General features: G+C 23.9%; 4 protein-coding genes across 4 annotated transcripts in view; 3 read left to right on the top strand and 1 right to left on the bottom strand.

Annotated features, from left to right (window-relative positions):
• Positions 1–2,011, top strand: part of DDB_G0284019 (hypothetical protein) — a gene marked incomplete at both ends in the record, with an annotated part of 2,535 nt that extends 524 nt beyond the window's left edge. The window contains 2 exons of the mRNA XM_633696.1: positions 1–1,113; positions 1,231–2,011. The exon at positions 1–1,113 is cut by the window's left edge and continues 137 nt beyond it. Of these exons, the coding sequence (XP_638788.1) occupies positions 1–1,113; positions 1,231–2,011 (1,894 nt within the window). The remainder of the gene's footprint in view (positions 1,114–1,230) is intronic.
• A 1,892-nt stretch (positions 2,012–3,903) lies between these two features.
• Positions 3,904–6,129, top strand: DDB_G0284025 (hypothetical protein; the record flags this gene model as incomplete). The annotated part of the gene is made up of 1 exon (XM_633695.1): positions 3,904–6,129. The coding sequence occupies one exon, from the start codon at positions 3,904–3,906 to the stop codon at positions 6,127–6,129; it is 2,226 nt and encodes a 741-aa protein (XP_638787.1).
• Positions 6,130–6,581: 452 nt separating this feature from the next.
• On the bottom strand, positions 6,582–9,401 carry ddx10 (DEAD/DEAH box helicase; the record flags this gene model as incomplete). Its single annotated transcript, XM_633694.1, has 3 exons — positions 6,582–7,589; positions 7,687–8,721; positions 8,808–9,401. 3 exons carry the CDS (start codon positions 9,399–9,401, stop codon positions 6,582–6,584), a joined length of 2,637 nt encoding a protein of 878 aa, XP_638786.1.
• Positions 9,402–10,017: 616 nt separating this feature from the next.
• The window catches only part of DDB_G0284015 (PARP domain-containing protein), a gene marked incomplete at both ends in the record, with an annotated part of 2,504 nt that continues 21 nt past the window's right edge, over positions 10,018–12,500 (top strand). The window contains 3 exons of the mRNA XM_633693.1: positions 10,018–10,786; positions 10,899–12,233; positions 12,343–12,500. The exon at positions 12,343–12,500 is cut by the window's right edge and continues 21 nt beyond it. Coding sequence (XP_638785.1) covers positions 10,018–10,786; positions 10,899–12,233; positions 12,343–12,500 — 2,262 coding nt within the window. The remainder of the gene's footprint in view (positions 10,787–10,898; positions 12,234–12,342) is intronic.

Below are 12,500 nucleotides of genomic sequence, written 5' to 3'. Positions count from 1 at the left end.
TGATTCATGTGAAGAACCATGGGCATATATTTCGAATGATAAATTAGAATATATTTATCAAACATTTTATTTTGGAACATTATTATTAACATGGTTAGTTTATCCATTGATGGGGTCGTTTGTATTGGCCGGTGATTTTCATTTATCAGGTAGAATTACAAGATCAATTAAAGAGAATGCCTATCTTTATTTAATATTTGGAGTTATTGGATTGGTGGTTATGATATGGCTATTGGCAGTGAAACAATTGGATTGGAATTCAATGGTTGGTTTCGCAATGGCGGCAGCCAACACGTGGGGTTTGTGCTTGGTTATCATTTTGATGGGATACGGGTTGGTGGAGACCCCGCGTTCAATATGGGTAAGTTCACAACGTTCATTGGTCTTGAAGCATCTGCAATTTAAAGCAGTGGAGCTTTTAAACTCAAAGAAAAAAGCGAACGAAGAATTGATTGCAACCATGAAGGTGATAAGAAGGATTCAGGAGAAGACAAAGAAATACGACCCCTATGAAAAGTATATTAAAATCATCGTGGATCAATGTCCACCCGAGCAATACGCATTGGTCCAGCGTGGCGAGGGCGACGGCGAGGCTACGTACTCGGTTTTGGTGGCTTTGAATTCTCGTTTAAAGAATGCCATTACCAATAGCCAGAGAGCAGAGTTTCTCTACGATCAATGCTTGGTCGAGGCATTCGAACTACAAGACATTCAAAATAGTGCCATCAGTTTGGACAAGAATGTCAATTGGAGTTTCAGAGAGCAAAGACAGGGTAGATTCGCTAAAAAATTGGATATTATGGAATGGATTTGGTATAACTATTTAGAGATCTCGGTATTTAGAGTTGCAGCAATCGTGTTTGCAGTATTATCACTACTCATCATTTGGTCTGAATTTGCTTTGGCTTTCACTTCCTTTGATATCTCTGTACTCTCAAATATTGTCAAACATTCAAATGTTTCAAATATCTTTGTTCAATTTATACTCTTCTTCCCATTAGGTTATGAAGCTTTAACTTGTTATAGTACTTTATTTAAAATTAGAATTTTCAATTATTATCGTTTAATTCCACATCAACATTCCGATTCAAATAGTATAATTTTTAGTGCTGCGTAAGTATTCTTATTATTTTTTTTAAAAAAAAAAAAAAAAAATCAATTATTTATTTATTTTTATTAAAATTTATTTTTATTTTTTATATTTTTTATATTTTTTTTTTTAAATTTTAGTTATCTTTGTAGATTAGGTGCACCATTATGTTATAATTTTATTCAATTTATTAATATGAATAGTGGTATTGAGGATAATAGAACATCATTTTCAGTTGTAATGGGTACAATGAATGTTGCACCATTTTTAGGAACTTACTTTTACATATATTTCCCATTGTTAATTGTTATTGTTTGTCTATCGACTTTGTTTAATGTTTACTCTAGAATTATGAATTGTTTGAATATTAGTAAATTTAGATTCGATGTAGATTTCTCACATGAACAAATTGATGAAGGTAAATTCTTAATAGATAGTGAAAGAAGAAAATGGACTCAAAATAATATAAAACCTTTAAGTTCAAAATCACCACCACCATCTTTAGATTCAACTTCAAATAATCCAAAACAAATCTTTAAATCTGGTTCAACTACAATTTCAAAACAATCACCACCAAATCTTAATGTTAGTGGTGGTAATATTAATAATAACAACACTAACAATGGTAATACAAGTAGTGCTAGAAGTTTCATCGATTCATTCTTGAAAAAGAGTAGTAATAATAATAACAATAACAATAATAACAATAATCCATATGAACAAACATTATTATTCGACGAAAGTAATGATTTTGATGATGATGATGATATTGAATCTGGTGGTGCTGGTAGACCCACTTATAATGCACATTTATCAAGTTCATTCAATGGTGGTGCAAATAGTACCTCCATTAGTGGTTATCCTCAAATCAATAAAATGTTTGGTGGTGCAAATAGATATTCTCAATTACCAAAAAAATAAATTTTAAAAACAATAAGTATATAAATAATAAATAAATAAATAAATAAATAAATAAATAAATAAATAAATAAATAAATAAATAAATAAATAAATAAATAATAATAATAAAAAAAAAAAAATAATAATAATAATAATAATAATAATAATAATAATAATAATAATAATAATAAAAAATAATAATGATGATAATAATAATAATAAATAATAATAATGATAATCTTAATAATAAATAAATAATGATAATAATAATTTATTAAAAGAAAAAATAAAATAAAATAAAAAAAAAAAACCTTAATTTATGTAAAATTTTAATTTTTTTTTATTTTAAATGGTGATCTTTATTTTATTATTTTTATTTATTGTTTATTTATTTTTACTTTTTTATTTTTATTTGTTTTAATTTTTTATTTTTTTTATTTTTATTTTTATTTTTTATTATTTTTTTTTTTATTTTTATTTTTTATTAATTTTTTTTTTTATTTTTTTATTTTTTTTTTTTGGTAGACAAGAGGAGCTTATTTAAAATATCTAGGAGAATTAAATTATTATCCAAACAGATAAATTATAATCAAACACAATCAAATAAAAAAAAAAATAATAAAAAAATAGTGTGTAAAAAAAAAACAAAAATTTTTTTGATCCACAAAATCTCACTAAAATCTTTTTTTTTTTTGTTAAATCAAAAATAAGTCATTTAGTGGAATTAAATAAAGGAAATAAAAAAAAAAAATAATCAAAATTAATTCAAAAAAAAAAAAAAATAATTAAATAAATAAATAAAAAAGAAAAAAAAAAAACAATTTTAATCCTTTTTTTATTTTTTATTTTTATTTTTTTTAATATTTTTTTTTTTTTTATTATTTTTTTTTTTTAAATGTGTTGTGTTGGTATATCTTTGGGGTAATTTAATAATAAGATATCTCTTCAATTTCCCAAGAATCATCATCATTATCGAAAAACATGTTACAAATTTGGTATGTAATTAGCTAGTTGAGTGTTTTTAGATTTCATTGGCATTAAAATACATATTAAAAAAAAAAAAAAAAAAAAATTAGTATTATTATTTTTATTATTATTTTTACTTTTTATTTTTTATTTTTATTATGTGAAGAATAATAATAATGTACAAACCCACAAAAAAACACACGCACACACACACACACACACAATTAACCAAAAAAAATTAAATAAAATAAAAAAATAAAAATAAAATAAAAAAAAAAAAAACCCAACCCAAAAACAAATTTATTTTTAAAAAAAATTTTTTTTTTCCTTTTTTTTTTTAAATTTTTTTTTTTTGTTTATTCAATTTAAAATATTTATTTTTATTTTTATTTTTAATTAATTAAATTAATTAATTAAATTAATTAATTAATTAATTAAATAATTAAATAATTTTTTTAAAAAATAATATTTTTTTTTTTTTTTTTTTTTTTTATTCCATCTTTTTTTTTTAAATGATATTATTTTATGATATCATCGCAATCTGTTGATTATATAATATAAATTTATAAAATAAATATTTTAAATAAAACCAATAGCATAAAAATTTATACAACAAAAAGCGCCAACTCAAACAGTAATACCTCACATTTTTAAACATTTAAACTTTAAATCTTTTATTTTTTTTAAAAATAAAAAAATAAAAATAAAAAAAAAAAATAAAAAAAAAATAAAAATAAAAATAAAAATATTTCATATTATTTAAAATAGAAATAAATTATAACAAAAAAAAAAAAAAAAAATAATAATAATAATAAATAATTGGAGAAAAAAAAAAAAAAAAAAAAAAAAAAACAAAATAAAAAAATAAAAATTTTAATTCTGTAATATTTATAATTATTATTATTTCTTTTTTTTTTTTTTTTTTTCATTATAATTTAAAAAAAGCAATGGAAATAAATAATGGTATAATTCATATAAATTATAACGTTTTTAAAGAGGGAACAGATAATAATAGTAATTCAAACAATAATAATAATATTAATAAAAAAAATAATAATAATAATATTGAAATAAATAATAATAATTTTTTAAATTGGAAAAATGGATTTATAAAGAATGATAGTTTTGAAAAAAGAAAACATTTTAAAATCTTAAAAAAAAGATTACTATTTGAAGCAAAAGAGAGATTAATTGAAGAAAAGAAAAGACAACAACAAGTTTTATTAAATATTGATCAATTACAAACCACTACCACTTCAACAACTGAAGGTGGTGTTGTTACAGTTGGTAATTGTGATGACCAACAACAACAACTACTACAAATACAACAACAACAACATTCTGATAGATCAAATAGTTGGAATGACGCATGGCATAATAGTGGTTCATGTACAAAGAAAACAATAATTGATACAAAGTATAGATTATCATCACAAAAAAGAACAATCTCTTTAAATTTAATTGATACAAATTTTATAAATAGTAGTTTAAGTAATAGTGCAACCAATAGTACTTGTAATAGTACAATATCAACTAGTAGAAGTCAATTATCTGCCAGAACAAATATATTTAGTAGTGGTACAAATCTTTATAGTTATATATCAAATAGTGTAAATTGTGATAATAAAATGTGTTTAAAAATGATTTCACCAAGAGAATATATCATTTATAGTATTTACGTTCCACCACCAACTCCACCAACACCAACCTCTACTCCAACTCCAACTCCATCTTTATTATCACAACAATTTATACCATCACCAAGACCAATTTCAATAAAACAATCAATTGAAAAAGAAAAAGAAAAAGAAAAAGAATTAAAAAAAGAAAATGAAAATGAAAATAATAAATTTAAACAAGAAAATCAAACAAATTGTAATAATAATAATAATAACAATAATAATAATAATAATAATAATAATAATAATAATAATAATGATGATGATGATGATGGTGTTTTAGCATCAAATGCATCAACAACACCAACAGCTCCACTATCACCAACTTCGACTGCATCATCAACTCCTTCATTGAGTCAATCTACAAATAGTATGTTAGAAATGTTATCAACACCAAATATTACTACAACAACTTTAACAAGTGCAGTAAAATCATTAACAATTACAACACCAAAATTATCAACAACCATTGTAACCACAACAACAACAGCAACTACTACTACTACTACTACTTCAACAACAACAACAACAAATACAATATCAAATCAATCATCATCATCATCATTATCATCATCATCATCAGAATCAAATGAAGAAAAATTACCAGAAATACCAACTACTGTTACAACATTATTAATGGATAAAGGATTTAATTTAACAATACCACCAGGTTTAATTCCAAATAGTGTTAGATATATTAAATTTGGTGATTCATTTGATAAGGCATTAGAACCAGGATCAATACCAGAGGGTGTTGAAAAGTTAGTGTTGGGGTCATCATTTAATAAATATTTAAAACCTGGAATTTTACCACAATCAATAAAGATATTGGATATGGGTCATTTATTAGTTAATGGATATGCAGCACCAATAATACCAGGTTCAATACCTGATAGTGTAGAAGAACTTTATTTTTCAAATTCATTCAATCAACCTTTAAAGCCTGGTTGTATTCCAAATTCAGTAAATGTTTTAAAATTTGGTAGAAATTTAAATCAGCCCCTTCAAGAGGGATCAATACCTTCTTCAGTAAAGATACTTCATTTCGGTTGTTCATATGATCATCTATTAGAGTTTGGTACAATTCCAAGATCTGTAAAGGAATTGGTATTTGGTGACTCATTCAATCAACCTCTATCACCCGGTGATATTCCATTGACAGTTGAATCGTTAACATTTGGTGATTCATTCAATCAAACAATAACGCCTGGTTGTATTCCAGAGTCTGTTGTATTTTTAAAATTTGGTAAAGGTTATAACCGTCCTTTCTTACAAGGCTCAATTCCATTAACTGTTGATACCTTAATTTTAAATGAAATTTATTGTCATCCTATTAAAACCGAATTCATACCATTTGTTAAAACTTTAGAACCTCCATCCATTAAAAAGTTAGTAACTGAACCATGTAGTAATTTAAATAATAGCAGAGATGGTGGTAGATTATCTTTTCCATTATTAGACTATTATAGAATAAAAATAAAAAATTTAAAATAAATAAACTTTTTTTATTTATATATAAAAACTTTAACTAATAAATAATTTTTTTATTATTATTTATAAAACTTTTAAAAGTTAAATTTAAATAATTGGTTTTATCCTTTATTATTATTTTTATTATTTTTTTTTTTTTTGGATTCCCGAAATCTTGGAAATCTTGGAAATCGGATGTTATTTTTTTTTTTTTAGCTTTAGGTTGTTAAATATATTTAAATTTGATTTTTTAAACTTTTATTGTTTTATTTCTTTCAAAAAACCAAATTGGTAATATTTTATTTTATTTTTTTATATTCTCAAGAAAAAAAAAAATTTTTAGGGCACACTATTGGTTATTTTTTTTTATTTTTTTTTTTATATTCCCAAGAATAAAAAAAAATTTTTAGGGTACACTATTGTTTATTTTTTTTTTTTATTTTTTTTTTTTTAAAAAATTTTTATTTGTTTTATATTTAAATACGATTCTTTTTTAAGAATTTGAGTGCACTTTCTTCATGATCTTCAAGAGTTCTCTTTTTAGTGATTGGTTTTGGTTGTTCTTCAGATTCAGATTCTTCATCATCATCATCATCATCACTATTATATTCTTGACCCCAAACATCATCATCATTTGATTCATCATCAGAATCATTTTCACCATTTTCATATGGATCTTTTTCACCTGGTGGTACGAAATAAGCAACACTTTCTTCTTCATCATCACCAGTAGCACCACCACCTGATTGTTTTCTTAATTCCTTTGATTGAAGTTTTAATTTCTTTCTCTTTAATCTTTCTTTTAAGAGGATTTTATCTTGAACATCACCTTTTTCAACTTCACTCTTTACCTTTTCAATGTATGATGTTGGTAATTTACCATCTTTTGGAACAGATGTTGATTCTTGGAATTTCAATTTAGTTGGATCATTAATGAAATTCTTTTCTTTATTTTCTTTTCTACTTAATCTTTTAACGATATCTAAATTATCTAAATCATGATCTCTTCTCTTTACAACAAACATTGAATCATCCTCTTCATCCTCTTCTTTAGTTCTAAGTTTTTGATAAGTTTCAGACATAACATTTGCATTCTTACGATCAAATAATTTTTCAATATTAGTTTTTGGTTGTTGTTTAGTAACTTTTTTATTATCATCATCCGAATCATCCTGGAAATCTGAATCATCTTCTGAATCTTCATCATCACTATTACCAATTTTATTTCTTTCTTCATCATCATCATCGTCGTCACTACTATCAATATCTTTTTCACCTTTTGATTTTTTATCTTTTAATTGTTTTTGAATATTTGATACAACAAATGATTTATTTTTACTATCTGCACTTGCTTTACCAAATTGAATATTTGGTGTACCTAATAAACCTAATGATTTTGAAAATTCATTAATATTTAATTCTTGAATTTTAAATATTTCTTTATTTGATTGTCTATAAACTGATCTTAAATATGAAACAAATGACTTTTTTTTTGGAGAAAAAAAAAATTAATAAATTAATAAATTATTTACTTTTTTTTTTTTTTTTTTTTTTTTTTTTTATATATAAAATTTAACATACTTTTTGAGCTAAATATTTTAAATCAGTTTTTTCAGATAAGAAACTACTTAATTTTGAATCAATTGAAACTAATTTCTCTGGATTTGGTTCAAGTATTTCAAATTTCATTTTTTGTTTTTCCATTAAATTAACCATACCATCTTTTTCTGAAGGTAAAAGGATAGTTATTGATTGACCAGGTGCATCATTTCTAGCGGTTCTACCAACTCTATGAATATAAGTTTCAATATCATCAGGACAATCTACTTGAATTACCCATTCAACAGCAGGGAAATCAAGACCACGAGCGGCAATATCAGTTGCAAATAGTGTACCAGCTTTCTTTTTACAAAAATCTTCAAATACTTCTAAACGAGTCCATTGTTTCATTTTACCATGAAGTGGGAATAAAGTTGTACCAGGATTTAAAAGTTTAAAAGTTTCATGTGCAAATCTAACTTGTTTACAAGATGCAAAAAATACGATAATCTTTGAAGTTAAATGAGTTTTAATGAATGAGAATAACATATTCAATTTCATTTCCAATGGGATAACACATAGAGTTTGTGTGAGATTTTGTGGTGTGGTTGTAATATCCTTTTCATAGACTGAAATGTACTCTGGCTCTTGTAATGATAAACGAGCCAAATCACGAATTGATTTGGTTTGTGTTGCAGAGAAGAGTAGAGTTTGTCTTTCTCTTGGTAAATTCTCTACGATACTATTTAAACATTTTGAAAAACCTAAATCTAAAATACGATCAGCTTCATCCAATACCAATATCTTCAAATTACTACAATCGAATCCATAGGTTTCATCCATATGTTGTAACAATCTACCTGGTGTTGCTATTAAAATATTCATTGCATTGATTTTATCTTTCTCTTGTTGAACATTTCTACCACCAATAATTAATCCAGCACTAAATGTATGATATTTACCAACCGCTTTTAATACATCAAATATTTGAATTGCTAATTCTCTAGTTGGTGATAATACAATTGCACCAATTCCATCATCTCTACCCCATCTATTTCTCCATAATGTTTCTAAAATCTAAATTTAAAAAAAAAATTGAAAAAAAAAAAATTAGAATTTAATTTTTTAAAAAAAATAAAACATTATTAATTTAAACAACTTACAGGTAAAATAAAAGATAAAGTTTTACCAGAACCAGTTTTAGCAGCACCAAGTATATCTCTACCACATAATGTATGTGGAAGTGATGCTCTTTGAATATCAGTTAATTTTAAGAATTTTGATTCAGTTAATGCTTTTAATGTTAATTGTGAAATTGGTAAATCTTTAAAATCAGTTGCTGATGGATAATCAATTTTATATTCTTTTTCTTTTTCTTTATCATTCTTTGTTGCTGTTGTTGTTGTTGTTGTTGCAGTGGTTGATGAAATATTAGCCAATGGATTTGTACCTCTTTGTGGTGCTTCATCAATTAATCTTTGTTCAATTGATTTAATTTCATTAAGTTTTAAAGTTAATGGTTTCTTTTGTAGTTCAATTTTTTTTAATTTTGCTATTCTCTTTTGACTACTTCTATTATGAAATATCTTTTTATTATCTACTTTATCAATTTTGGCATCTTTATCAAATTTATTTTTTGTAAAATCTTTATTTGTTTTATTATTTTCAGTTTTATTATTATTATTGTTGTTATTTTTATTATTATTATTATTATTTTCTTTTTTTTGTGGTTTTTGTTTTGATTTATCTTTATTCATTTTGTATTTATTTCCTATGAATATATGTATTGGAAATATATAAAAAAAAAAAAAAAAAAAAAAAAAAAGAAATTAAAAAACGAAAGAAAATTGATCAATGAAAAAAAAAATAAAAATAAAAAAAAAAATTAAAAAAAAAATAAATTTCCAAAAACCGACGAAACGAGAAATTTTTGAAAAAAAAAAAAAAATAAAAAAAAAGATTACTTTTTTTTTTTATTATTATATTATTATTATCATTAATGAAATGAAAACTACACATATTAAAAAAAAACAATAGGATGTTTAATTGAAATAAAAGAATATAATTTTTTTTTTTTTTTTTTTTTTTTTTTTTTTTTTAATATTAATCACAAAATTTAATTTTTTTTATTTGTTTTATTTTTTTGTTAAAAATAGAATAATATTAATTATTTTTTAAATCTACACTATTATTTTCTTTAGAAAGATATTTTTCCAAGAAAGATATTTTTTTTTCAAATTTTTTTTTTTTTTTTTTTTTTTTTAATTTTTATTTTTTTAATTTTTTATTTTTCTAAACTCCTTATTATTATTTTTTTTTTTTTTCCATTGTATTTTAAAACTTGTAAAGATAAAGATTAAAAAAAAAAAAAAAATGCCTCCAAAAAGAAAATTAGCAGGACTTGATGATGAAGACTCATCACAAGCAAACAATGCAACTGTTGCAATAGTTACCTCAACAACCTCCACAACCACAAAAACATCTTCTTCATCAGTACTAACATCAAATTCTTCTTCAAATACTTCAAATAATAATAAAACAAATAATGATAATAATAATAATAATAATGATGACAGATGTCCAATACCAATGACATCAGATTCTAAACAAATTTATTGGCAATATCAAAATTCAGAATTTGAATGGAAAGATATTAAATATAATTTATTAGATTCAATTGAAAAAGTTTATCAAAAAACACCAAAAGATAGTGATGAACAAATTTTTGATGATATAGTTATAATATTTAGTGAAATGAAAATGTACAATAGTAAAGATAATGCCAAAACCAAGAAATCAATAAAGAGAGTTTTTCGTCAACCAATTTGGAGCTGGGAAAAGGCAAGAGGTGAATTTAAAGCTTTCAAACCAGACATATCCTTAAAAGTGGAATCCTCCTTTTTAAAAGGTCTTTCAAAGGCTTCAATTAATGCTGAAAGATATATTAACTTTTCTTCATTCGAACAAGCTAGATTCGATGATGATACTAAAACTAGAAGAGTTAGAAGAAACCATATTGATGTTTCTGATTATCATAACCCATATTGGTATTTCTTACATTCACATACTCAAACTACAACTCCAAAAATTACTACAAAATCTTGGAAAGAATTTGATGGTTCACATGATGATATTAATAAAGGTAAAATTATTATTATTATTAATTATTATTATTATTAACATTTAAAAAATTATTATTAATTCTTACTTTTTTTTTTTTTTTTTTTTTTTTTTTTTTTTTTTTTTTTTAAAAGCATTTAAGAATTTAATTGAAAAAGGTGAAAATACTCAAATTAAAATATCAGATGATGAAACAATTTGTTTTTTATCAATGACATTAATTAAAAAAGGTAGTGATACAGTAGTAGTTAAAATTGATAATGGTCCAGTTTTACCATTAAAGAAATCATATTCACAATTATCAGAACAAGAGAGAAAGGATATGATTAATAAAATGTTATCAGGTCAAACAAGTGATAGTGGCAACAACAAAAAGAAGAAGGATAATGATTCTGATGATGATGATGATGATAAATCAAAAAAGAAACAAAAAACTGATAGTGGTAATTCTGGAAATTATTTACCAGGTGAATTGGATGTTCTTAAAAAGGATAAACCAATGAAATATATTCTTAGACCAACTAGACATCTTAGTGGTGTTAGTCAAGCTGATGCTCATTTTAGAATTGCAGAGAGTCAATTCTATAGATTGTTGACATCAGGTAATTCAATGAAGGTGACAAAGGTTGAATACATTTGTAATCCAACACTTACAAAGAAATTCAATGCCAAAATGGAGGAATACAAATCTAAAAAGTATGAACATAGTGATCCTGTATTTGGTTTTCATGGCACTGCCGCAAAGAATATTATTCCCATTTGTACCAACAATTTCTCTGTGCCAGGTGGTGGTAGTGGTGTTAAACATGCCACTGATTCAGGTTGGTATGGTAAAGGTATTTATTTTAGCGAGTTTACAGACTACTCAATTGGTTACATCAAAGATTGTACAAAGATACTTTTATGCAAGGTTCTATTGGGTAAAGCTTACAAATGCTCCACTTTAATTCACGGTAAGCCTTGTGTCACTGGTTACACCTCTCATTTGTCACCTGATGAAAAGGAATTGGTTATCTTTCATCCAGATCAAATTTTACCAGTTTACATAGTTCATTATCAAAGTGGTGCAACTGCTGGTACTGCCGTTAGTGGTTTAAATGTTGCTCCAACAGGTGTGTATGGTAACTTTTTATCAGAATATAATCAAGCTAATTTAATGCCAGCTTCAAATATTCTTAATGGAAAGACCATTAGTTTATTGGGTACCTTGAGTACTGTACAATATAATATTCAAAATTTAATTACAAAACATGGTGGTTCTTTCCATTCTCATACTACCAATGTAAATGGTTGTACTCAACTTGTAACAACTTCATCTGACTATTTCAATTTAGGTACAAAAGTTCAAAATGCCAACCTAAATGGTGTACCAATAGTTAATGAAAATTGGATTTATAAAACTATCATTTCAAATAAACTAAAAAAAGTTACTTCTTTTAGTTTTAATGCACCAATAAAATCAAAATCTAGTAAGTGAAAATATATATTAAGAATATATAATAATAATATATAATAATAATAATAACAAAATAGTACTCTTATTAATTTCATTTATTTTTTTACTTTTTTCCAATATAGAAACTGAAATTTTAAAACCAATACCATTAGAACAATTAGAATATGATGATGATGATGAAGATGATGAAGACGAAGATGATTCAAAGAAAAAGAAAGCACCTTGTAAATATGGTGATAAATGTTATCGTAAATCAGCTGATCACTTTAAAGAATTTTCA

This window comes from Dictyostelium discoideum (assembly GCF_000004695.1).
Source record: "Dictyostelium discoideum AX4 chromosome 4 chromosome, whole genome shotgun sequence".
Classification (NCBI taxonomy): Eukaryota; Evosea; class Eumycetozoa; order Dictyosteliales; family Dictyosteliaceae; genus Dictyostelium; species Dictyostelium discoideum.
The sequence above is the reverse complement of the archived record's forward strand: the minus strand, read 5'-3'. Positions and strand labels throughout refer to the sequence as shown.